The sequence below is a fragment of the Leucopleurus acutus genome (assembly GCF_964270905.1).
Source record: "Leucopleurus acutus genome assembly, chromosome: 19".
Lineage (NCBI taxonomy): Eukaryota > Metazoa > Chordata > Mammalia > Artiodactyla > Delphinidae > Leucopleurus > Leucopleurus acutus.
The window spans coordinates 11,432,930-11,458,770 of NC_139161.1; the positions used below are offsets into that span (position 1 = coordinate 11,432,930).

The 25,841-nt window shown below is 63.4% G+C and overlaps 2 protein-coding genes across 2 annotated transcripts in view; one reads left to right on the forward strand and one right to left on the reverse strand.

Moving 5' to 3' along the window:
- The window catches only part of BAIAP2 (BAR/IMD domain containing adaptor protein 2), a 70,249-nt gene extending 65,143 nt beyond the window's left edge, over positions 1–5,106 (forward strand). The window contains exon 14 of the mRNA XM_082861745.1: positions 4,686–5,106. Within this exon, the coding sequence (XP_082717871.1) occupies positions 4,686–4,755 (70 nt within the window). The 3' untranslated portion in view covers positions 4,756–5,106. The remainder of the gene's footprint in view (positions 1–4,685) is intronic.
- A 2,122-nt stretch (positions 5,107–7,228) lies between these two features.
- The window catches only part of AATK (apoptosis associated tyrosine kinase), a gene marked incomplete at both ends in the record, with an annotated part of 38,013 nt that continues 19,400 nt past the window's right edge, over positions 7,229–25,841 (reverse strand). Inside the window, 13 exons of the mRNA XM_082861812.1 lie at positions 7,229–7,269; positions 8,390–8,566; positions 8,761–8,908; positions 9,004–11,659; positions 12,078–12,227; positions 13,653–13,774; positions 13,851–13,935; positions 15,219–15,352; positions 16,291–16,378; positions 16,536–16,654; positions 17,197–17,276; positions 19,669–19,816; positions 22,962–23,095. Coding sequence (XP_082717938.1) covers positions 7,229–7,269; positions 8,390–8,566; positions 8,761–8,908; positions 9,004–11,659; positions 12,078–12,227; positions 13,653–13,774; positions 13,851–13,935; positions 15,219–15,352; positions 16,291–16,378; positions 16,536–16,654; positions 17,197–17,276; positions 19,669–19,816; positions 22,962–23,095 — 4,082 coding nt within the window. The remainder of the gene's footprint in view (positions 7,270–8,389; positions 8,567–8,760; positions 8,909–9,003; positions 11,660–12,077; positions 12,228–13,652; positions 13,775–13,850; positions 13,936–15,218; positions 15,353–16,290; positions 16,379–16,535; positions 16,655–17,196; positions 17,277–19,668; positions 19,817–22,961; positions 23,096–25,841) is intronic.

Consider the following 25,841-nt stretch of genomic DNA (forward strand, 5'->3'; position numbering starts at 1 on the left):
GTGTCATGGAGATGCCATCCTCCCTCCCTGTGGGCAGCAGGTCCTGGACTCTCCCTCTCCCTCCTTCACTGCCTTTCTTGGGGTTTTTTTTGGTGTGTGTGTTTGCTTGTTTAGGCCACACTGCGTGGCTTGTGGGATCTTAGTTCCCTGACCAGGGATCAAACCCGGGCCCCCAGCAGTGGAAGCGCAGAGCCCTAACCACTGGACTGCCAGGGTTTTTTTATCTATATATATGTTTGTTTGTTTTTTCCTGCCTTTCTCTTGATGAGTTGCAGTGTGAGTCCTGGAAAACTCTAGAGACAAGTGCTCCTGAAATTGGGGGATGGGAGAAATGACTTTGACCCTGGCTCAGCAGTGGGTGACCTGGGCCACTCTCCTCCCCTGCATCTATCCCTCTTCTTCCGAGATGCTTTGAGACACCTGCATCTCCCGCCCCCACCTCTGCTGCCCTCGTGGTCCCTCTGAGCTGGTGGAGCCCAGCTGATCTCACCCACTGGAGGTACTGGAAGGGGGTGAAGGCTCAGGGAGGCTCGTATGGCCTCTGCCTAGAACCCCACCCCTGGATGGAGGGCAGAGCACCAGGGGCACGGCGGGCGGGGGTGCACTCATCTCTGGGAGCTCACAGCACGGCGGCCGCAGGGTCTGCCTGTCCTGATGATCCTACCAGGTGCGGGGGTGTCATAAGCCACCTCTGGTTGGTTGAGGGACGTTGCTCAACTTTGCCAGAGCTCACAGCCCTGGGAGGAGGGCCCGGGAGGAGAACGACTCAAGTCCAGAAGGGCCGACGTTCTGAAGTTGTGCCACGTTTTAAGAGAAAAACGTGGAGGAAGTTGAAATCTATGCTGTGACTGCTCTTCGCTCCTTCTCTGCCCCGGAGTCACCACAGGACACAAGCCACGCTTCGTGCTGACCGGGCTGTTCTCAGAACCACCCCCTTTCTTATTCAAGAAGTGGATTCAGAAGATAACCGAAGGTGATTCCACCAAATCCTCAGTGACGAATGTTTCATGAGCCTGGACCCGAATGCTGCTTGGCTGCAGGGGTCCCACCTCGTCAGGCTGTGGGGGTCTGCAGAGGACTGGGTGGTGGGGACAGCCATTCCTGGCGGGGGGCCTGGCTCATGCCTCCCTTCACCATGCCCGGGACTTCAGGCCTGCCCCCCAGAGGATACAAATCCATTCCGTATAAAAGCTACCGGCAGTCCCTGTGTCCCTGCTCAGGAGGGGGACAGAGCCCAGCCACCAGTCGGGCACCTGAGTGCCTGGTGGCCCTGCCTGGGGAGGGGCCCTGGCATCCTGACAGCACTGGCTCTCGCATACTCCAGCGTCTCCCATTTGGGTCAAGAAGAGCTTGTTCTGTGTCTGGGTGGTCGTCTGTTGATTGGCCCCGGCGTCCACCCCTGGGCAGTGACGGACGTCTGCAGGACAGCAGGATCAGCAGTGCCTCAGGTCCAAATCTTGTCATGTTTCGTCATCCCAGTGTTGACCCAAGTCCCTCACCTGGGGTCACTCAGGTGCCCTCCCCGGGGGTAGCTCTTAAGCCTGTTCTTTCACAGAACACCCCAGAAGGTAGTGAGCACCCGAGGGGGCCTCACACTTCCTCTGATGCTGAAGGGTGGGAGTGTCCCACCCAGGGGTCTCTGGCTGGGGCTGCAGGAGGGAGTCGCTCCAGAGGTCTGGAGTGATTACAGCTGCCACCTCCTTCCTCAGAACCTGCAGTGTGGACAGCACATGCTTCTTCCATGGTCACACTGTTTTGGGGGACGGTGTGGGTCAGAGGCCAGACACCCTCTTCAGGGAGGTCTTCCTGGTTCAGGTGGTAGTGTGGGTTTGCCACTGACCCTTTTTTTTTAATTGAAGTATAGTTGATTTACAATGTTGTGTTAATTTCTGCCATATAGCAAAGTGATTCAGTTATACCCATATATATTCTTTTTTATATTCTTTTCCATTATGGTTTATCACAGGATACACTGAATGTAATTTCCTGTGCTATACGGTAGGACCTTGTTTACCCATTCTATATATAATAGTTTTCATTTGCTAATCCCAAACTCCCAATCCACCCCTCCCCACCCCTCTTCCTCCTTGGCAACCACAAGTCTGTTGTCTATGTCTGTGAGTCTGTTTTGTAGATAAGTTCATTTGTATAATTTTTTTAGATTTTATATATGTGATATCATGTGCTATTAGTCATTCTTCACTTAGTATGAGAATCTCTAGGTCTATTCATGTTGCTGCAAATGGCATTATTTCATTCTTTTTTATGGCTGAGTAATATTCCATTGTGTATATACCACATCTTTATTCATTTATCTGTCAGTGGACATTTAGGTTGTTTCCATGTCTTGGCTAGTGTGAATAGTGCTGCTGTGAACATAGGGGTGCATGGATCTTTTTGAATTAGTTTCATCTGGATCACATGGCAACTCTAGTTTTGGGGGGAACCTCCAGACTGTTTTCCATAGTGCCTGCACCAATCTCCCACCAACAGTGTAGGGAGGTTCCCTTTTCTCCACACCCTCTCCAGCATTTGTAATTTGTAGACTTCTTAATGATGGCCATTCTGACCAGTGTGAGGTGGTACCTCATTGTAGTCTTGATTTGCATTTCTCTAATAATTAGCAATGTTGAGCATCTTTTCATATGCATGTTGGCCATCTGTATGTCTTCTTTGGACAAATGTCTAGTTAGGTCTTCTGCCCATTTTTCGATTGGGTTGTTTGGTTTTTTGTTGTTGAGAGGTATGAGCTGTTTGTATATTTTGGAAATTAAGTCCTTGTCAGTTGCTTCATTTGCAGATATTTTCTCCCAATCTGTAGGCCGTCTTTTTGTTTGTTTACGGTTTCCTTTGCTGTGCAAAAGCTTGTAAGTTTGATTAGGTCCCATTTGTTTATTTTTGCTTTTGTTTTTATTGCCTTGGGAGACTGACCTAAGAAAACACTGGTACGATTTACGTCAGAGAATGTTTTGCCTATGTTTTCTTCTAGGAGTTTTATGGTGTCATGTCTTATATTTAAGTCTATAAGCCATTTTGAGTTTATTTTTGTATATGGTTTGAGGGTGTGTTGTAACTTCGTTGATTTACACGTGGCTGGTCACTGACCCTTTCTGATGAGAATGTAGGTGCGTCAGGACACACCCGGCTGGAACTCCCTTTTGCCCCTGGCTCTGGTCAGCACAGGTGCCATCCTCCCTTCTCTGGGTCCCTTCCCCTGCTGGGTCCCCGACTCTGGATGGACAAACCTGCCCCGTTTCCAGCCCCACAAGACCCCCCGCCATGACCCTGGCTGCAGACCGCCAAGGGCATGGAGCCCTCCTCTAGGACAAGAGTCCAGTCAAGGCGGCTGCCCCCGTGGCTGCCCTGCATCCTCCGTCCCAGGGCAGATGACGCTGGTCACAGCAGAACCTCGGTTTCAGAACCTCCAGGCTGCCCCTGCCTGGGGCCAGTGGGGCTGAAGCACATCTGCTCAGACCCAAGCCTGGGAGGCCAGAGAGGACCTGAATGAGGGAGAGTGAGGCCCCGCCAGCTGGAAGGGCCTTTCATCAGGTGCAGATGTTCCGAGGCAGGGGTGGAACGGCTGCGGGTGCTGCCAACTGTCAGGCAGCATCTTGGAGATGCAGATCAGTCTCCTCTCTAGTTCATCCTTTGGACTCAGTTGTTCAAAGTGCCTCAGTGTTTTAGAAAATGCCAGGTCCTCAGGCAAACACAGGGTTGCCCACCCCACGTTCTATCTTCCTGGGCACCTGGACAGAGCGCCCACCCAGCTCCTGTGGACGCCCAGCCATGTCAGAGGCCACTCCCGCCCCAGGTAACGGCTCCCGTTCAGGCCGAGCCCTCCGTGTCGCACGTGCCATCCGTGCTGTCACCCTTGGGACTGCCTGACGTCCCCTGGCCTGCTCTCCTGTGCCGTCTCCACCTGGGCAGGTCCTCGGAGCCCGCCGAGGAGGAGAGGCCTCCGTGAGCACGAGGCCAGGTGCCAGCCCCACCCTGCACTCATCTTCCATCTCAGCCCCTTGTCTGGTGCGTCTGTCTGTCTGTCAGCCGCAGCCTCGGCACGCAGGGGCAGGCACGGCTCCTCTCTGAGGAGGCGGTCAGCCCCTCCGCAGGGGCTGCGGGCGTCCACTCCTACCAGCCCCGTTGTCGCTGGGGTGCCTGCGCCTCGTGTCTGTCATGTCGGCATGGGACGGGCCACTCTCTGGGCCCCCAGGATGCATGGGCTGGGCTTGTGCGCTCTGCTGAGCTGTGGCTCTATGTGTCAACAGCTGTGTCCTTGCAGATGGGCTCAGCTGCTGCTCCCGGGCAGGTGGCGGGGGCGCTTGGCCTTGGGGGGCGGCGCACCGAGCTCGGGTGCGGCTCATGTGGGGCTGCCTCAGGTTGCAGAGAAAGGACCAGGGCTGATGTGGCGGGGCCCCCCCATGCCCACCCACCCTGCCTGTGGGAGGGTTGACGGTTTGAGGTGGGGCACCTGGGGGGGGGGGTGAGCAGAGGGTGGCGCGCTGGGGCTCAGCTGGCCTTGCGGACAGCGCCCCTTTCTGGCTCTCCCCCGTGGCCTCTGCCACCCCCGGGCCCTGAGCTCAGAGGCTGGGCCATCGGGGTCCAGGTGGGTGCCGTCTGTAGCCACAGGGCGGCACTCAGCACCCCTCCCAAAAACCACTCAAACCACTCCTCTCTCCTCTTCTCAGGAATCCCTTCGCCAGCGTCCAGCTGAAGCCGACGGTGACCAATGACAGGTCTGCCCCACTCCTCAGCTGACGGCCACATCTGCACCCACTGCCTGTGGGCTCCTCCTCCCACACCCTGACCTGTAACCTGTTCTGTTACAGTCTGCTTGCTCCCCATTTAGAGAATTGTCTCCTTCCAAGCCCTTCTGCCCCCACCTCAATCTGGCCTGGGCTGGACCCCGGCTGTTCCTACAGGGTCAGGAGGTGGCATGGCCGTGGCCAAGGAGAGTGAGGGGAGCAGGGACCTGCTGCCTGGGCTGGGCGGCCAACCTTTTGAATCAGGCCCATCTGTCGTGTGGGCCAGGGAGCCCCCAAGGTGCAGGGAGGGCCACCGCATCAGCTTGTAGCTGTAAGGGGAGCCCCTGTCTGGTCAGTAATGAGGCCGCCCACCTGTAGTAAGTGCCTGCAGCAGCAATGCAGGGGCAAGGGGAGGGAGGGGAGGGGAGGGGAAGGGGAGAGCGAGGGCCGGCCTCCCTTCCTTGGATTTAGTATGAGCACAACTTCCTGGCAGACCCCTGATTGGGGCTTTGCTGGGTCTCCCCCCTGCCACTGGCAGTTTTGGGGGCCTCTCTGTCCCAGTTTCTCCCTGCCCACACCCTAACTCCCATCCAGAACTGGCTGCAGGGCCCCCAGCTCTCCTCCCTGTCCCCAGGGTGGTCGGTGCTGTGGCCTGGCTCCCCAAGCTGTGTGCCATTGAGGGGGGCCTACCCCAGGATTCCTGGGTGGGCCCCCTCAATGCTCTGGCTGTTTCCATATTTCAGCTGAAATATAAGATTTTAGAAGCTATCGGATCCATGCTGTTTGGCATTTAAGGCTGAAATACAGCCGTGCTAATAACCACGTTGGCGGCAGCAGTCCTTACCTCAGGAGACGTTCAGTTCCGGGCAGCGTTCGCTTGCTCCTCCCAGAGCCTCCCAGGAGGGGCTCTGCGCGCAGCCCAGAGCACGAAGCACAGGGGGTGGGGCCCCAGAGGCTCTCACCTTGCAGAAGCTGGAGGCGGGCCAGGTGAGGCGAGGCAGGGTCCCAGGGCAGATGTTTGCGGTGGAGGGGCACAGAAGCCCCGGCCTCCCCGTGCTGAGGGACAGGGGCCACCCCTGGAGAGGCAGGAGGAAGAGCTTCCCGGAGAGGTTCCCTCTCACCCTTACCTAGGTAGGGCCAGCTTCCAGGCAGGAAGTGAGGGCTGCAGGCGTCAGTCCGCTGGCCCTGTTCTGGGAAGACACCCCAACCTGGGCACCCTAGGGGCCCAAGGTCACTGTGTCCCTCCACCAAGGTGTGCCAAGGACAGCTAGAGGAAGGGGTGGTCTCCCTCCTGCATCCCCCAGTGGTCAGAAGGGACTATAGGGACCCCACCCCAGCACAGCCCATGCCCCCTCCTGCCCAAGGCTTTATCTGCAGACTCCAAAAGAAAACACGCTTAGCATGAAGGCTTTTTTCCTTAGTTTTGATTTCTCTTAAAAAACAGACAAGAAAGGAACAAGACGATCATTGTACCAGCATCATAAGCCTCAAATAAACAAAAAACAAATTCAAAACAAGTCCCCACCCACACGCCCACCCCAAAAGCAACAATAAATTTTATGTCTCTTTGGCAACAATAACTTAAAAGCATCCCTCTTCCATCTGTTCTGACAACAGCGTTACAAAAATACCCCCTGTGCTGCCCTGCCCCACCCTCCCTCCCAGCTCCACCCCTTCCCACTGTCTCCATCCCTGCAGTAGGAACCCCCTGACACTGACCGTGGGGGGCAGCCGCCACTTTCCTTTGGCAGCTGGGCCGGGCTGGGCCCTACCTTGCAGAGGGGAGCCACAGACACCTCTAGACAGGGGCTGAAGCAGCAGGACTGCGACCTGAAAGCCCCCCATCTTTCGGGCTGCCCACCTCAGTCCCCTCGCAGGGCTCCAGTGGGACCCAGGCAGGAGCCGGCCCATACCCTGTGGGAAGGGAGAGCTTACGGTCTAACTGATTCAGTGAAGGGGAAACAGCCACAGACTTGGAGCAGGGACACACGAGCCCGGTGTCCTCTTCTTGCACTGAGCAAACCCTGAACCGGCAGAAGGGGCAAAGGGGGCAGGGAGAGGCCGTCCTAGCAGGCCTGTACCTGCCCTCTCACCTGGGGTGAGGACACAGCAGCCTGTAATACACCACAGGAACCTGTAGGCAGGGCGTGCGAGGGCCCCTGGCCTCAGAGTCTTGACAGCAGGGGGCCGGGGGGGAGGGGGCAGCTTCAGGGTGAGGGGCGGCTGTAGGGCATCCCTAGGGCCTAGCAGCAAACCCAAGTGTCCAGGACAAATCCTGCCCCCAGGGCAGCACAGGGCTGGTGTGCACAGATGCTCTTATGTCCAGCGCCTGCCCTGCTCCTCCAGGGTGCTGCATGGGGCACCGAAGCGCTTGGAAGCTGCTGCTGACCACTGCCAAGATGAAAGTCCCCACCACTCTTGGTCACCATCCTCGCTGCTGCCGGGGAGAGAACCGGCAGGGGATCCAAGCAGGGGCTGCCTGGGGCTCAGGCCTCTTTACAGCTGCCCCCAGCACCTGCTGTAGGACCTGGCAAACATGTTTAGGGAGACACTGGGGCCACAGGGACTCCTGAGAGCACCCTCCCCTCCAAGGACAGCCAGAGTCCCCTCGCCCAGGGCTTTCACCTGGCCTCAATCCCTGGCTTACGGGCCACTGAGCAGCTGGGGCTGCAGCAGGCCTGCCTGCCTGCCTATCTAGGTAGGAGCCAGACGATTATCCTTCCCGCCACATCACCAGGGATCGGGCCCAACCCAACAAAGCTCAACGTCAGCCCTCTGAGTCCTCTTTTTACAGGTGGGAAAACTGAGACCCAAGCAGGACTGGGCTGGCCAGGGTCACACACTCGCCTCCTGGTGACCTGCTTGCTTGTTCAGATATCCATTAAGGGCACACTGTGTGACACAAACAGACCAAGCACATCCTTCCCTAGAGGCTGCAGCCACATGCCAAGGGCCACAAGGGAGGGGCTGGGTCTGCCAGGGGGACAAGATAAGTAGGGGCATCTTAGTGGAGGTGAGCTTTCAGGGAAGCCTAGTAGAATGGGGTGGTGGCAACTGGGCAGGTATGAGCCCACCTGGTCTGAGGTTGACAGGAGTAGAGCTTGGAGGGAGGAGTGAGCTAAGGCCCCTGAGTAGGGCCCCACGTGGGCACCTGAGCCACCACCACCATCTCTGGACAAGCCATTAGATCTGAGATGGGGGGGCTGGTGGATGAGGCAGACCAGCAGGGGCTGGGAAGGTTCTGGCAGGAGAGGCTGCTGCAGGTCAGAGAGCAGGGTGGGGGGCACTCAGTGTCCAGCCTGGTGCCTTGGGAGGAGGGAGAAAAGAGCGGGGCGGTGCGGGGGGTGGGGGTGGGGGTGGGGCAGGGAGTGGACATCCAACCTACATCCCGAGAGTGCTGAGCCAGCTTTGTCTGGGGCACTGCATCTCCTCAGGGCGGTGAGGAAACGTGCCAAGGTGGCCACAACAAACAGGCCTGGCGTGACCTGACCTCTCTGAGCCTCAGTTCCCCCATCTGAAAACTGAGCTTGTCCAGAAAACACGAAATAACGAGCATAGGGCCTCGCGCCCAGCAGGTGCCCTTCCCAGCCACCCTCACCACTGTCCTGACTCAGTATCCCCTCCCGCCAGCCCCACCGCAGCCTCACCTCCCACGGACCCGGAGTCCGAGTCGGTGACGTGTGTGATGGAGAAGCGGGACGCAGGCGCTGGTGAGACAGTGAAGCGAGAGAAGGGGCTGGGCTTGGCGGGCGCAGCGGGGACGCACGGGGCAGGCTCCTGGGCCGGCGTCGGCGGGAGGCCATCGTCCCACTCGAACCCTCCGCCTGCGAGGTGCCCGCCGTCAGTTGTGGACCAGATGGGGGAGACCCCGCCCGGAGCAAGAAGTCACGTCCAGGCCCCGCCCACCAGCTAAGTCACAGGCCCACCCCCACCCCGCCATGTTGCCCCGCCTCCATGAGGGCCCCACCCACCCCCGTTGCCCCACCCTCGCCGCCGCGTCACCCCGCCTCCAGCTCACCCTCTTCGGCCGCGGGGCCGTCGGGGGAGCGGTCAGCCCGCCGAGGCCGGCCGGGGGTGCTGGGGGAGCCCGGGCTGCCCACCGGGAACGTGGGGGACGACTCCTTGGCGCCAGGGAAGGGCTCCCCGAGCTCCCGGGTGGGGCTTTCCTGGAGGATCAGAACAGCACGAGTCTCCCATGGCTTCCCGTCCCGCCGCAGACCCCCACTCCGCCACGCAGAGCCCACCCAGGGCGGCTGCCCACCTGGTCGAAGAGGTAGACGGTGACGTCGTCGAAGAAGGACACGGCTTTCTTCTTGCGCTCCAGGTCCTCGCAGAAGGCCTCCGACAGCAGGCTGGGCATCTTAAGCAGGCTGCGCAGGTTGCGCGCACTCTGGCTCTCCGCCACCACCACTGGCACAGGCGGCGCCTCCTCCTCGCTCTCCTCGCTCGGCTCCTGGATGCTGTAGCAGCGGAGCTCCTCGTCCGACTCGTCACTGTCTTCGCTGTCGTCCTCTTCCTCCTCCGGCCGCCCCTCTGGAGCCGCGGGGACTGCCGGCAGGGCCAGGCAGAGTGGGGTTCTGGGGGCACCTGGACCCCCTGTCCGTTCCTGCAGGCCCGATCCTGACAGCAGTCCCAGGGTCTCCTGGAGCTCGGGGCGGTGGCCTTCTGAGCTGGGCCGGACCGGAGTCAGCAGGAAAATCTTAGCGTGCCCGGGGCTGGGCATGGGTGGCACCTGGGCTGGGTCTTGGGGCCAGGGAGGCTCCAGCCTGGGGCCCCTGGGGCAGGCGCTTGGCTCTGGGGAAGAGTCCTCAAGCAGTGGCAGTGGCGGCACCTCCCTGGGGCCAGAGCCCTGCGCCTCCCCAAGCATCCCCAGCTCAGGGGAGGGCAGTGCAGACGGCAGCCTGGGGCTCTTCAGGCTCTCCAGATCGGGCTCTGGCCCGGGGACTGGGACACCTCCTTGCTTCTCCTTGGGGCCCAAGGGGGGGTCTGGCTCCGTGTCCAGGTCTGAGAAGTAGGCAGAGTCGCGGTAGGGATTCTTCTCGCTGAGGCCACCCAGGGAGGCGGAGAGACGAGTCTCTGGCCCGGGGCTCTCACCCTCTGAGGCCAGCTCCTCCAAGGCCTCAGGCTCACAGGGCTCATGGGCCTCCTTGAGTACAAACTCAGGGGACTCATAGTTCTCTGTGTCATAGCCGCTGTCCAGGGCTCGGGGCTGCCCGCCAGGGGTGCCAACAGCTAATGGGCTGAAGACCTCAGAGCCGCCATCACTGGCTGAGGATGGGATGTCCAGGGAGTCCAAGGAGTCGGGGGTCCCCACCTGCTTCTGTAGGGAGCGGAAGGCTGGTGTCACATCTGGTTTCTCAGCCTGCGGGCCGTCACTGGACAAGTCAGTGAAGACACCAGAAGTGGCCTCAGTCGTGTCTTCGTCTTCACTGCCTGGTGCCTCCAGCTCAGGGGAGCTGCTGCCACTGTCGCTGTCCAGGGCCTGGACTGGCTCAGTGGCAGGCTGTGGGCTGCCAGTGGGCGTGGGTGAAGCAGGCAGGGTGGGCGGGGTGCTGGCCTCCTCGGCAGGAAGCAGGGCTCCCTCTTGGGATGGGGATGGGATGGAGGGAAGGGGCAGCTGGAGTCCAGCAGAGCCCTCGGCCTCCTCTGCAAGCCTGGGCTCTGCCTGGGGGCTGTCACCACCACTTCTGGCTGCCTCTGTCCACGGGGATGTGACCAGGCACGGGGCAGGTATCAGGCCCTCAGCAGGATACAGATGGGGGAGGCCAAGGCAGCGGCCCATCTCCTTACCAGAGGAGGCCCCCTTTGGCCCAAGGAGAGGCTCTCTGAGGTCCTCTGGGATCAGAGGATGGCCCAGCTCAGGGACGGTCTGTAGGGCCTGCTTCACACCAGGGCAGCAGTCCGTGTAACCTGAGAGGCCCGGGACCCAGAATTCTGGTGCTCGGTTGCTGCTGTTGTTGTTTGCAGATACATTGGAGCTCCAGTGTCTGTGCTGGGCAGCCCTGGGCATCCCAGCCTCTCCCAGCTCTTCCCCACCTGGGGATGGTTGGGCCCTGGAGCTTGCGGAGGGGGATGTGCCCAGCGGGTCCTCAAAGAAGGGCGGGCAGAATGCCCCCACGCCCCAGTCAATATCCTCTGCTCTGGGCTCCGCCAGCATCGGGGTCTCCGGGGAGGGTGAGCGTGAGGTGCAAGGCAGGTCACGGGCATGGCTCCTGCATAGGTGGTAGTCGCAGTGGCCCCAGGGGCCATCAGCGGGCGGCGCGTGGCCCAGCAGTGGCTCCATGACCAGCGAGGCGGCCGTGCTGCCGTCAGAGTCGTCATCATGGTCACTGCCGTCGGGGCGCAGGGTGGCAGCGAGGGTGCTGGGGGCACAGCCGGCACAGTCGGGGTCGTGGCCTGCGGCAGGCGCGGGGTCTTCCAGGCGGATGAAGTACTCGCTGCCCACCGAGGGGCTGTGAGCGCTGAGCACCGGCACCACGCCTGGGGGAGCACCGTCAGGGACGCAGAGCTCCTGCAGACGCGCGTCTCGGCCCGGGCTCAGTGCGCCCTCAGGTGGCGGGAAGGCATCGGAGCCGCGGCCGGCTTCCCACTTGTACTCGAAGTTGAGGCCACGGCTCGTCTCAGTCACCGTCAGCACGTCGTCACCATCCGTGTGGAAGCTGTCGCCAGCAAACTGCTCCAGCAGTGGGAAGGATGAGGTGGCCGCAAGCTCGCCCATGCCCCCCAGTGCCAGGCCTGCCGCCCCCAGCCCGGGGCCCGCGCCGCCCCCCACAGGCCGCAGTGAGCGCCAGCGCCGCTCAAACTCCTCCTCTGCCTCGGTGGCACCCTTGGCACACAGGTAGGACAGCAGCAGGTGCACCTCCTCGGCCGTCGGCCGCTGCTCAGGCTGAAGCCAGCAGAACTGCATCACCTCATACCTGCGGGAAGGGATGCCCTAGGGCTCAGTCCCTGCCCCCCCACGGGTGGTAGTGCCTGGCCAGGACCCCAACCCCCAGGGAGTGAGCCAGTCCGCCCTCAGCATGAGGGTCTGAGTTCCGCCCCTTCTCACACTCAGAATCCCGAGGGCAGTTACGGGCATCTCCTGAAGTGGGCGCGGTGGTGTGGGAGACAGCAGTGGACTAGGGCACTGTTCCCTCAGCTCATCCCTACCAGGGCTGCAGGCAAGTTTGTGTTTTGGATAAAGCGGCCATTCCAGTGTAGGCACAGGGTGGGGCCCAGAGGTCACTGCTGGCCGGGGGGAGCCACTTACGCTCTGGGGACTCGAAGCACCCCCCTTTGTGTTGTCCTTCCTGCTGGGGACACCCCCAGCCCCGCCTGGCCTCACAGGGTCCTCACCAGCGGTCAGAGAGGGTCAGCTGCAGCTGGGGCTTGGGCAGCTTGAGCTGCTGCTCCCGGACCGCGTAGGCCAGCACCTGCCGGTCGGAGTGGTGCGGATAGGGCTGCGCTCCCAGCTCGAAGAGCTCCCAGATGGTCACACCCAGGGACCTGTGGGGGTGACAGCCATCAGAGGGCAGGCACGGCTGGCCAACGCACGGCTCCAAAGGGTCTCGAAGACTTGGGTGCCAAGGGCAGCTCCTGTCATCACACCAGCAGCCAGAAGACGGCGCCTTCCTTCAGTAAATGGGCAGCGTGTGCCCCCTGGCCGGGTCCGAGCCCACGCCCAGGTGCTTGGACAAATAAACGCCAGACTGGCCTCCCACAAACCCAGTCCATTTGTTCACTCGTTCACTCCCGTGCCGGGCTGAAGCGCAGACACTGCCAGGTGCAGGAGATGCCCTGGAGAAGCTCCCAGTCCTGCCAGGCACCTGTGGAGGCCAGAGGGAGGGAGTGTGCTAGGGTGTGAGGCGGAGAGGGGTGAGTCTAGGGACACCCCAGCCAGCAGGCCAGGCAGCCAGTGCACGCGGGGCTGTGAGAAGGCAGCTGGGATCTTTCCAGTGGGCGGCAGCTTCACCCAGCTCCCGGGGACCCCAGGCTGTCCCACGAAACTGGGGGCATGAGGGACAGCAGATTTGGCGACAGAGACGTCACAGTGGCCCTGGCCAAAGCCGTCTAGGGGAGGGACCCCAGTCAGTGTGGGCTGGTGGGCAGGCAGGGGAAGGTCAGCCAGAGGGAGAGGCGAGCGGGGGAATGGAGTGTCCGTGACGGGTACAGTTAATGGCTCAGGGGAGACCCCTGGAGAGCTCAGGAAGGGGGACTGGGCCCTGGATCCAGGCCCTGAGGGTTTATCAGGAGCAGAGGGAGGCCAGACAGGCCTGGGAGGCTGGGAGGAAGCAGGAGGGGGAAGCAGAGGCTAGTCAAGGCCGGGGACAGGGGACCACCACAGCCAAGCCTCTAGAGGCTGTAGTCCTGGGTCCCAGCACCCGCTCTGTGCCCAGCCCCAAGCCTCCAGGCTGCAGTCACAAGAGACCCCAGCCCCACTGTCCCCTCTCAATGGGAACAGGTGCTACCACGAGGCCCCACGTCTCATCAACTTGCCCGAGTGCTCTGACCCTGATGTCTTCGGGCATCGGCCCAGCGGGCCCTGGGAGGGGCAGGGCTTCCTCCACAGACCCCACCGCTCTGCCAGCCCACGTGCTGTGGGCCGTGGCACCGGGCAGCGACAGGGGGCTCCAGAACCCCCACGACCTCGCCTGGGGGTGTATGTGGCCACCTCCCACAGAGCGACAGGGCTGCACAAACAAACACGTCCTCACACATGTGGCCTTGCTTGGCGCGGCCAGCCTGCATCCCCTCCAACGCCAGGGAGCCGGCAGGCGGGTGGGACTCAGCCCCCCAGCGCCCCGCATCCTCACTGGACACTCACGCGGCACCGGACAGGGCAGCCATGAGGGCTGACAGCCGCAGGTGAGCATCAAGTCGTCGGCTCTCAGGGGTCCAAGTCCTCATGGCGACTGCCGGGCCCACACTCACCACACGTTGCTGGCCTTGGTCTGGTCCACCACCAGCAGGTTGCAGTGCACCTCGTCCACCAGCTCAGGCGCGATCCAGCGCAGTGGCACCCACAGCTGGTCAGCCGTCACAAAGTAGTCCTCCTGTCGGCACACGGGACAGTGGTACCCCGCGGGCAAGCGTGGCCGGCCCTGCCCCGGCCCGAGCCGGCCCACTCACCCTGTATTTGCCGTGAGACAGGCCATAGTCGCCGATCTTCACCGTCAGGTCGGCTGTGAGCAGGCAGTTCCTCAGAGCCAGGTCACTGAGGGTGGGAGGATGGGAGGGTGGGGTCAGCTGGCAGTGCCGGGCTGGGGCATCCAGGGCACTGAGGGGACTGGGCCGCTTGTCGCCGAGGGCATCCTGGGCTCAGTTCGGTCGGTGGGTGGGTGGAAAGGGGCATCTCAGAGGCTGCCCGCCCTGCCCCTCACCCAGCACTGGACACTTTGAGGGTCTGAGTGGATGGGGCCACACATGTTAGAAGGCAGACAAGGAAAACGAGGCCCAGGGCCAGCTAGAAGGTGCCCAAGGGCGCTCCTTGGACGAGGTCTGCCTCTCTGGAACCCCATCCCCTGACCCCAGTCCACTCCCCTGCTTCTCCTGGGACACCAGTCTGCTGAGCAGTCCCTCGGGGGCGAGCCAGCCCAGGGACACCGCAGTCTCCTCCCGCCCGCCACACTGCCACCCTCAGCTCCCTGAAGGCAGGCATCAGTGAGGCGACTGAGTGCCCCAGGGTCCTGCCCCTGCCCTGTGCACACACGGCCCCTGGCAGGGTGGGGGTATGGAGTGCCCGCCCAGCAGTGCCGCTCACCCCCGCCTTTGCCTCCCACCCACGGCCGGCCTTGGCTGCCGGCTCCTCCCCTGCCTGCCTTGTGGCCCCATGGGTGTCTGGGGCCCAGGGCACTGGGGCCAACGCGGGGTCAGCACACATCGGCCAAAATGCTGCTGTGCCGGGGCCACAGATGGGCGCCTGGGGCTGGGTGGGCTCGGCGGGCCGGTCGGGAGGCTGGCAGCGGCCCTCTTCAACAAAATCACTGATGCTGGAGTTGCCTTGTCATCACTCAGCACCAGGATATTGTTGGGGAGGACGGCCCGAGTGCTGTCCGCGGCTGGCGGGGCCACGCAGCGCCACTTCTTCTGGCATGTCCCCCTACGCTGGGCCCTGGCCCGTCTGTCCGAATTCAGGGTCCAGGGCGGGAAGCAGGACAGAGCCACCCCTCCCTCCGGGCCTGAGAGAGACAGAGGAGAGTAGGGGCCGCCGTAGGGCCACCAGGCAGCGCTGACCACCCTGGGGACAGAGGATGGGCTTCAGGCCCTACCGCATGCCCAGCCAGGCCAGCTGGACAGTGGACGTCGCCTGGCTTAACCCTCCTGCAGAAGCAGGTGTTCAACTCCCATCTGCCTGGTTATTATTTGACAAGATCCCTTTGTACAGTGGTCCCTAGAGGCTGAACAAAGACTAACCCGGTTAATTGAGGATCCACCTCACGCGGCCCCCGGAGCAGGTGCGGAGGCCCTGCGGAGCTCGTGGGCCGCCTGCGCCCTCACCTGTGCACGTAGTTGTTGCGATGCAGGTGCAGGACGCCACAGGCCACCTCACAGGCCATGCGCTGCAGGGTCAGAGGGTCGGGCGCCATGGACTCTGCCACCCGACAGCTCCGCAGGTAGCCCTTGAGGTCCCCCTGCCGAGAAGGGCAGCACTGTCACCTGCTGGTGGGGAGTGGGTGCCCGTGCAAGCCCACCACCCGGCCCCGCCCTCCTCAGCAGGGCCCACGGGGGGACCAGGCATCCTGCTGCTGCCACAGGGCTGCCGCTGCCCAGAGAAGCCCGTGTCCGCCCCCCAGGGACCAGCTCTCAGTAGGATGACCCCGCAGGCAGCGGACACTTTCCCCACACTGACAGCCCCAGCCCCAGGCAGCCTTGCGGGCCAGCAGGGTCACATCCCGCATACAGACCCCTGGGGCCCAGATGCTCGCCACCTCTCAGCTGGTGGGTGGCAGACAGGCCACACGAGCAGTGACGCTGAGCCTGGGCGGAACCCAGAGCCGGTGGCCAGAGTGTCCTCTGGCAACTCCTTGACCCGCTGATGACCTGCTGACGCCGCTCAACTCCAGGGAGGGCCCAGGCATCCTGGGGAAGCCCTGGGAGGCTACGCCAGGAGTCCAGAAACTAGATGGTGGGGGGGCCCACGTCTGTGGAGGCCGCCTCCCTGTCGGCAAGCGGCTCAGCCGTGTGTGTGTGTGTGGCGGGGGGCCCGAGAGCAAAGTACGGGCGAGGCCGTGGACTCGACGCAAGGGCCGTGAGCCCCCCAAGTGGGCCGGGGTGCCTCTCAGGAAAACCTCCGTGACTGGGAGCAGCACAGGCAGATGGGGGAGCCCCCCTCCCCTAGGGTGCAGTAGAATCCCAGCCCGGACGGCCGCTGTCTCTGAGCGGGGGCCACCTCCTTCCTCCCCCAGGCCGCCTCTGGGAGGTAGTGGTGCAGAGCCACCTGGACCCCACTTTGGGGGGCATGTGAGGTCCAGAGGGTGGGGGTGAGGGGTCCCCGGCTCAGCAGAAAGGCCAGGCCCACCTCCCAGTAGCGTAGGGCAGGGGCTGGAGGGCCAGGGAGTGGGCGACTCACCATCGGGCAGAACTCCATCACCAGCAGGTAGGGCGTCACCTCGGCGCACTGGGCCAGGCACTGGAGCAGGTTGCTGTGCTGCAAGGCCCTGCGGGAGCCAACAGGCTGCCCCCTGACTCGCACTCAGGGCAGGGCAGGAGCAGGGCAGCACAGAGCTTGCCTTTGTCTACAGGGCCCACAGCCCCACCTCCCGGCCAGTGGCCCACCCCCTCCTCCGGCTAAGCCTGTCCCCAGGTGCCACCCACCTGTAGGGCTGCGCCTCCTCCAGGAACTGCATCTGCTCCTGCACGCTGGCGCTCACCTTCAGCTCCTTCACCACCACCTGGGTGCTACTGATGCCCGAGTTCACCTCCCCGAGGAATACCTGCGGGGCAGGCGTCACCAGGTGGGCGGACTCCACCGTCCCCAAGCTCTGCCCCCAGCCTTGCTCTTCCAGCCAAAGCAGTCTGTTTCTGTGCCTCAACGTACTCATCTGCAAAATGGGTTCTGGACCGCTCCTGGGAGAGCGAGCCCTCGTGGCTGTAATACTCCGTCTTTTGTGTCTGCCTCCCCTAAGGTCCCCGGCTGTTCTCAGAGCTCTGGGGGTCTGCAGTGAGGAAGATGGACTCCTTGTCCCACCCAGGCTGGTGGTCAGGGAGAAGCCAGGAGCCAGACACTGCTCCCCATCCCTGCCCACTCAGAGGCATCTCCCAGCATGACACCAGGATCTGCAGAGAAGAGGCTGCCGGACCCTGAGGTCCCCAGGGAGGGGCCCAGTAGAGTGCGCCTTGAGAGGGGACCCCAGGGCTGGGGAAGTTTCTGGGAGAAGCAGGTCGCCAACCCACCCTCTCCACCTGCCAGGCAAAAGAGCGGACCACGCTGCCAGTCCCTCCCCCATCCCCACCAACCCCTGGGACGGCAACTCACCTTCCCAAACCAGCCGTGGCCAATCTCCTCCAGGTACAGGAGGCTGTGCCGGCCCAGATCTGTGGACTTGAGCAGCTGCACTGTAACAGGGCAGGGGGCTCAGAGATGCCAGCTCAGCCTCCATCATCGCCCCATCTTCTCTCGCCTGGCCCCTAGAGGGGCTGCCTGCATGGCCTGTTCTGGGGAGCCACCCAGAGCCCCCTGCTCCCTCCTGATGGGGGCGGCCATCAGGAGCAGGGCACCTGCTGGCCAGGGGAGCTGTGGATCTGCAAGCCGCATCCATGCATCTTTCTGAGTGGGTCTGGGAAGGCTGTGCCCCAAGCTACAGGGACAAGCCAGGCTGGAAACAGCAGGGCCTGGAGCCGGGACCAGCGCACAGGCAACGCTGGGCAGGCAGTGTGGCTGGGGCGGAGGCCATGGGGAGGAGGGCAGTGGAGTGGCCCGTCCCCTCACCCCTGCCGCAGGCTGGCATTCCAGCGCCAGGCACGCCAAAGGCTCCTTTGTTGGGGGCTGCTTGGCACAGCCCTGTACGGAACACACTGGGCCCATTCTCCTGCAGGCTGGGCTGGGTGAGGTCAGCAGGCAGGAAGGGTCAGTGAGGGCCCCAGAGGAAGGGCCAGAGCTGCTGAGCCCACCCACACCCCGCCTGTGCCCCAAGGGATTCCCCGAATTCTGCTCCCACGCCAACTGCCCGGAGGGCCCAGGGGACAGGCTGAGCCTGGCAGCCAGTAGACTCCAAGGTGAGGGGCTGCTCCCAGGGACTGGAGACCCTATGGAATGTTGACCTTGATGCTGAGCAGAATTGGGGGTAAGGGGTCCCACTGGGGCCCTGAGTCCCGGGGCTCCTCCCCCTGAGGTCCAGCCTGGGGTCTCCCCAAGCAGGCTCAGCAGTCTTCACAGTGGGGCAGTGATGGAGGTGGAGCGTGCTGACTGCCAGCCAATGGGAAAGGTCTCCTGGCAGCTGCAGGAGACGTGGCAGGCCGGGTCCCGGGGTTCTGGGGTCCGCACCCAAGGGGCAGCACCTACAGAGCCAGGCTGGGGAGCCTGAAGGCTGGGTCATCTTCCCCCACGGTTTCGAGGGGTAGTACTTGCTGCCCAGGTTTTTAATCCTTGACCTCCAGGTGGGCTGCCCTCCCAGCATCACCCAAATCTCTCCCCTCCCCAGAAGCAGGGCACCCTATAAAGGACAGAACAGGGCTAAAAACTAGAAAAAAGCATGCAATCACTGCCCCCTCCTGGATCCCTGTCCCCCCGCATCCCCAGGGACAGCCCCTTAAGCGGTGGAAGACACTGGGTCTCAAAGATTCCTTGGGGTCCCAGGCACACACTGCCAGGGGCAGGTGACAGGCCCAGGCCAGGGGTACAGTGTCCCCTGAGGGGACCCCTTGCTCCGCAACAGCTCCTAGAGTCCAGCACTGTCAGCACAGGCTCAGAAACTCCCATGGTCACCCAGGAAGGTTGGGGGGCTTCCTATAGCAGAGACCCCACCTTCAAGATTTTATGGGGTGGACCTTTGAGTCACTCAACAGAGTGGGACCTGAAATTCCTGCCTAACTGGTGAGGTCTCCTCTAGGAGACACCTGCAGGGGGGTGGGGAGTGACAGTCATGGTGCAGGGGGTGCTGGGCCCAGGCCAGCACCTTGGAGGCCCCCAGCCCATGGCGAGGGCTGGGCTTCGGGGTGGGCAGCACCGTGGTCAGGACCAGCAGAGCCCAGAACACACGCAGGCGGGGCAGGCCTACCCATCACAGGCCCTGGTGCCAACAGAGCCCCCCCTGGGCCTGACCCCTACTCAGTGAGCCTGGAGGAGCTGGGGGTAGGTGCAGGCCTGACCTAGGAGCTGCCAGGGAGGGGGCCTGGGGCCAGGGACCCCACCCACCAGCCTCCAGACACAACTGGGGGGTTCTTGCAGTGCTGAATCAGGCAGATGTGGGTTCAAAGCCCAGGTTGGCCACTGACCTTTAACCTCTGGAGTGTGGGCCCTGCATCTGCCATGTGGGTTGCCAGCCTGCTGGGGGGACCACGGGATGGGGCGAGTGGGAGACATGGCAAGGAAGCCACAGGAAGAGGCCCCGCCTGCACCTGCACGCGCTGGGGGGACCCAGGCCCCTCCTTCCCCCACCCCAGGGTCCTGAGCAAAAGGCTCCACCCACAGAAGGAGCCCCAAAGAGCCCCTCCCCCCCAGTGGGTGGGCCCTGCTCCTGGGCACCACGGAACCCATGTACGGGGTCCAGCATCCCAGGGACCGCAGAGAAGTCCCTCCTCCCAGCACATAGGTGCCCACCCCAGGACCAGAGGGAGCAACCCCCACCCCCTTTGCACAGTAGCCCCAGCTGGCCCAAGCCTGCTCACAGCGCCCCAGGTCCCAGCAAAAGGGGACACACACCAGCTCCTTGCCTCCCCTCCCCGGGAGCACTGACCCCAGAGCCACACCCTACGCCCACCACCTGGGCCCACCTGGGGGCTCACTCACCTGAACGCCCGGGCTGCTTGGCCATAGGCAGGGAGACCTCGGTGAGTGGCAGGACATACACGTCGGGCCCGTTCTGAGCCGCTGCTGCCGGGGAGCCCTGTGCCGAGAAGTCGGCCGGGTACTCTTCCCCCTCGGCATTCTCAAACTCCTGGGCCAAATGGGTGACACACGCGGTGAGCTCCAGGGCTCCCCAGAAGGGGGAGGGGCAGGGGACAGGGGGCAGGGCAGGGCGAGAACAAGGGGTGCAGGCCAGCTCTGAAAGGCCCCTTTCTTCCCAGAGCCCCGCTCTCCCCAGCAGCCCTGCCAGCTGCCCCCTCCACCCACCTCCTCGCTCCTCAGGGCAGAGAACAGACCCCACTCCTCGGCTGCCCCCTCCGCAGGGGCACCAGCTGCCCCAGGAGGGCGGGGTTTGGTTTGTGTTGGGTGGGGAGTGGGGATTCACCTCCCACGGGCAGAGCCTCAAGGGTGGTGGCCGTGAGCCCCAGGGCAGCCATGCCTCGCCCAGCCTCAGCCCACCCACATCCACACCTACCAGGCTCAGGGGAGGGTAGGCAGCACTGGTGGGGGGGGGGGCGGCTGGAGGCCAGCTGCCCCTGCCCATCCAGAGTCAGCCCTCCACGCCGCTCAGCCACCCCACCTCCCAGCAGCCTTTGCCCTGGGCAGGGGTACCCCATGGTCAGTGGCTTCAGGGTCGTGGCTGGGGAATCCAGGACAGGGGCTCCATCATCCCACCCACCCTGACCCAGCAGACAATAAACTAAGCGCCCCTGCTCCTCCCAGACAAGGAGCGTTCCTGAGAGCCCACCCCCCGGCTTCCCCCCCAAGCAGGTGGTAGCTGGCAGCACCACCTACTGCGGCCATCTGCCTGCAGGGCCCCTGGACTTCGACCCAGGAGGGCGGGCGTCTGTCCGCTCCCCGGGCTCCTTAAGAGCCTGGCCCTGGGCACCGGGCTGGGCCCCACCTGGCCCGGCTATTTTCAACTTCAGCTGCCCCTTCGTCTGTCTGAGGAAGCCCCCTCACATTCCTGAGCCATGGCCAAGTCTCCCAGGAGCCCTGGGCCACAAGCAGAACCACAGTACTAGCGCCACAGGCCTGCCTGCCTGACCAGGACAGACTGCTGCCAGGTGGGGAAACAGGCCGAGGGTCGAGGGACTTCCAAGCAGCTGCAGCGGGGCCGCCCCTGTGGCCAGGCGGCTGGACTAGGAGCCGCAAGGCCTAGGTTCCCTGCCCGGCCCTGTGACCCGAGGACACTCCTTTCTCTGGGCCTCGATTTCCTCGGCTGCAACAGGGAGGCTGAGAGCCCTCTGGGTGTCCTTGCGGGCCGGTCCCGGCCTGTACCTAGAGATGACAGAGGCACTGGGGACAAGGCCTGCAGGGACTCCCCCTCTCCAGGGCCCGGGAGACCACCCTTGGGCCCCGAGGCTGTCAGAACCAACCCCCTCGCCCTGTAATCCCAGCTGCGGCTCCAGAGGCACAGACGCCCGCCCGCCCGCCCACCCACCTCGGGGTCTGGCCCTGGCCCCAGCCTGTTACCTGGCGGTGCCACCTGGAGGCCCACCGGATGGAGCCAGCAGAGCGGGTGATCAGATAGGACAGTGTGAGCACCACCGCCCAGCCCCTTCTCCCAGCACAGCTCCAGGTGGGAGAGCCCAGCCCTGGCCCCCCAGAGCCCAGGCGGGAGCCTGCTATGCAGGCAGGCCCTCCCACTGAGGCGCACTGGTGCTGGAATGTTCCGGGCACCATGTTCCCAGGAGGTGAGGAGGGCACGGGTAGGAGGGGGCCGCACTGGCCCTTGTTTGGGGCCTTGTTCTCACAGCATCCTGAGAAGGGGCTGACATACAATAGCCTCAAGGCCCAGCCCTGGCCCCCCCTTCCCCTCCCTCCTTCCCCCCTCCCCTCCACCCTCCCTTCCCCTTCCCCTTCCCATCCCCCTTCCCATCCCTTCCCCCTCCCGCTTGCTTCTCTGGCCCCAGGATCCTCCAGGAAAATGCCAGCATCGCCTGGCCCAGCCCACTGTGTTCCTGCAGGCCAGGGAGACAGGGCCAGGCATGCGGATACTCAGGCAGGGGCTTGGATGCAGACCCGAGGCTCCCAGGGCCATGGCCCTGCTGCCCGGGCCCTGAGCTCCACCAGCCCACCCCTCAGAGAGCTCTGGATGGCCCTGCCGTGAAATGTGGCAAAGACACCTTTGTAAAAGGCAAGTGCTGCGCAGATGCCAGCTCCCCGGCCCCCCTGTGATGAGACACAGCAGGGGGAGGGGGAGGGCACTGCTTCTCTAAAATGGGGGCGACCCGGCTGCAATGTGGGTCACTTAGTATGGAGATGACTGGGGTGGCGGGCTGCTGTGCTGGGCCACAGGACAGCCCCTCCCCTCCTGACCTCGCCAGGCCCCGGAATCTGACCTCCAGCCAAGGGCGGGGCAGCTGAGTGGGCGGGAGAATGACCACAGGCGGTGCTATGTGCTAAGTTGGCAGAACTCAGCCCACAGGGCTGGGGGGGGGGCTCTGGTTGGGCCCCTCAGTTCCCAGCTTTTTCTCCTGGTCCTCCATGCTCAGAGCTGCAGCTAAAGCTAGGGAGCAGCCATGGGCGCTTCTAGGATTGGGGAACAGCGCCCCAGGGATGCCTCTGGGCCACCATCCTTAGGAGGGGCACCTCAGCCCTGGAATCCCGCCCAAGATGACCCCGGGAGCTTAGCCCTGCCAGGGCGGCCAGAGAGAAGGCAGGCCCAGCCTTCTAGCTGATGCTCCATGAACAGTAATGATCACTCCTGCTGTCCTACCGCCCTGATTCCTACGTGGCGCACAGTCCTTTCCTCGTGGGGCGGAAGACACCCAAAGTAAGGTGACCCCAGCCAGAGAGGTGCTTCTGATGCCGAGAAGCGTGTCTGGGCAACTTTGGTTTCCCTTTGCTGATTCGAACAAGCAGGGATTCAAGGACCCCCTAGGCATAGAGACCCCTCCCACAGCGGCTCAGGAGCCCCCGTGGCCCCCTTGAGGCCCATCCTCACCGTCCCGGGGTGCACCGCACACAGAGGCCTGACCCTGAGCTGGGACATGACAGCGTGAGGCCATGCCCCCCCAACAGGGGGACCCAAAATGGGGGAGGCAGTGGGAGGGGTCCCTGACAGCCCCTAGGCCTCTCCCATCGGCTGCCCCCAGAGGAAGGGCTGTGGGGTCCTGGCCTCTATAGTCCCCAGAGGGCCCTAGGAGGGAAGGAAGCCCAGTGCCGAGTGGACACCAGAGGGCCAGCCCTCAGGATCTCGTCCACAGCCTCCCCCGACCCCCAGCCCTCACCTTGAACCCGATGCCGCCCTTCTTACAGCACAGGCAGGCCAGCATGAGGGCAATGACGGTGAAGAGCCCGGAGAAGGACACGGCCACCACAGACAGGGAGGACGACCAGGAGAGCTCGCTGAGCGGGGCGCCGTCTGCCGAGGGAGAGAGCAGTTACAGGGCAGCTCTGCGACCCGGCCCCATCTGCACCCAGTCCCCCAGGCACACTCCGGGGCCAGCCGGATCCCCACGCTGGGCTCCGAGGCCCCCCGATTCATTGCGGTCTGAGCCTCAGCACCCTTACCCTTGCTCCAAGACCCCACACTCGGAGGCACAGCCGCCGGCCCAGGGCCGGTGGACACACGGGTTGGCCACGGTGGCCCAAGCCTGCAGTCCATGGCCGGCCCCTGGGTGCCACACTGGCCTTGCCAAGGGACAAGGGGCTGGCTGAGCTGGCGAGGCCTGCTCAGCTCCCACTTCTGGGGGGCTGTGGACATCCCTCATGAGCTCAGGGTCTTGGGGCTATGGGGACCCTCTCCCACGTCTCTCTCAGACTGGCCAGCCCACTCACCCCTGTGGAGTGGGCCCCGGGGGCTGTCATCGTTGCCATAGCTATGGCATGGCACTGGTAAAGGCTGTGAGACCCGGGATGGGGGCTGCTGGGAGGCGGACCAGGGCCCCGCTAAGCGGGAGAGACTGAGGACCTGGCTGCTGGCCACATGCCAGGCTCCAGGCAGCTGGGGGTCAGGGCCGGGACCTGTCCAACCTCTGAGGACAGGGATGTCACCGTCCCCAAGAAGGTGAGGCAGCAGAGTTCCTCCATGCAGTCTGGCGTTTCCAAGTCACCCTCTTACTGAACGCCCACCAAGGGACCCCCGGTGCTGTTTCTGTCCTGAGGACAGCAGGGTGCCTCGTTCTGCAGCACCTGGTCCATGTGAGCCCCTCATGGCTCACCCTCATGAGGGTGGGGTAACTGTGATGGGGTAACTGTGGTGCCCAGGACAGCACAACGTGGCCCTCCAACACACAAGCATGGCCCCCAAATTAGGGCTCCAAGCTGCCCCCACTCCCCCGCTGAGCCAGGGCTTTGGGGAAGCTTGGCCCATCTGGTGCCCGCAGGACAATGTGGTGGGGCCAGCCGGGGTCCCCTAAACGCTGGGCAGGCAGTTCCACCCCTGGCCTGCCCTCCTGTCCCACAATACCGGCTCCAGTGCACGCCCCTTTCCCGAGGACTTTCTTTCTGCCTGTCCTCCCTTCGGACCCTGGAGGCTTCCTGCCTGTCCCCAGCTCCTCTGCCCACTGTGCACCCCAGCCCCCCAGCTCCCAATGGCTGATTCCTCAGGACCCCATCATCCCACCCAGCACACCTGCCATCACTGGTCCCTCAGGTCAGAGCAGGTCTCAGCAGCGCCTCACCGGGTCCTAATTGGCACTGAGTTGGCTGCCATGCCTGTCTCCACTGGACAGGAGGAAATGGAGGCTCAGCGAGGGTGAGAAGCCTGCCCGAGGTGGCACAGCTGACCTCTGACTGATGTGCTTCTGCTCCTGGGCATTCTGCGCCCACATGGGAAGCCAGAGCTACCAGTTAATGGGGTATCTAGGAAGACTTCCTGGAGGCAGTGTGAGCCCAAGAGGCTGGAACAATGGCAAGTGCGGCCTGGACTCCTACTCAAGTTTCTGAGCTCATTCCAGATACCCACACACAGGGAAAGAGAGGCGAGGCTGAGGGCCCAGGAGGGCAGGGTCACCATGGCAGGGGAAACCAGCTCAGCCTGCCCTTGGAAGAGACCTTGGAACTTTTGGCTGTATTCCCCAGTCCCGTGGGGCTGCAAGCAGATACTTTCACAGGGGCCTCCACAGGCCAGGTTTCGGGTGGGGGTGGGGGGCCCACCCACTGTGTAAGCATCACCCCCCAACTGGGCTCTCCCACCCAAACAGCGTGTACTCACAGGTTGCTGAGCAGCGCTGGCTGCCGCACCCCCAAGAAGCCATGAAAGCCCCCAAGGATGTGCTGTTGCCATGGCAACCCATGGGCGTTCAGCAGGCTCCCCTCCCGCCACCTCTGCCTGCACGCGCACTCCTGCATCTCCATCTCCTGGATGGTCCCAGGGCCTGGAAGAAGGCAGCAGGCACCAGGCCCATCACCCACCTGCCCCTCTGGGCCGCACAGGCTGCTGTCGGGCAGGACAACCTCAGGTGGCCCAGCCTCAGCCTCTGCCCTCAGCCTCCTGGATGCTAGTCCTGGGGTGCGGCCCTCCTGTGGGTCCCCTCCCAAGCCCCGGCGGGCCCTGGTCACAGAACTGGGCTGAGGGTGGGTGGTCACTCAGCATGATGTGCTCGACTCAGCAGCAGAGGAAGGTGGCGGGTGGGGCCCTGAGTGGGCCTCCCCCACCATCCAATGCCCACGTCCCTGAAGGTGGACCTGCGGGGATGGGGAGAAGACCAAACAGATGGACAGAGCCAGAAGCGGCTGAGAGGCTGTGGACTTGAATTTTCAAATCTACGAAACATGTCAGTTTCTGGAGCCCCACCAATGCTGGAACAGTTGAAACCCTGCCCCCCTCCCCGAGACTACAGCAGGTGACAGGAGTGTCACCCTCAGAACCACTCTGCAGACGAGGACACGGAGGTCCGTGTCAGAAGCTAGGCGACTGCTCTCGGTCCCCAGGGAGCCCCTGCCCTGCCCTCCGCGGTCAGAGGATGATCCTGGTGGGAGAAGGAGGGTTCCAACAGCCCCTCGGTGTCAGATGGACCTGTCCCCTCCAGTGTCACCCCCAGATCCCAAGGCCGCACAGGGGCCGCTCACCCCCTGCCCACACATGGGCATCACTCACTCACTGCACCCTGGCCACCCCCAGGAGGGAGCCACCAACGCCCTCAGCACCTCCAGCTCTGGCTCCC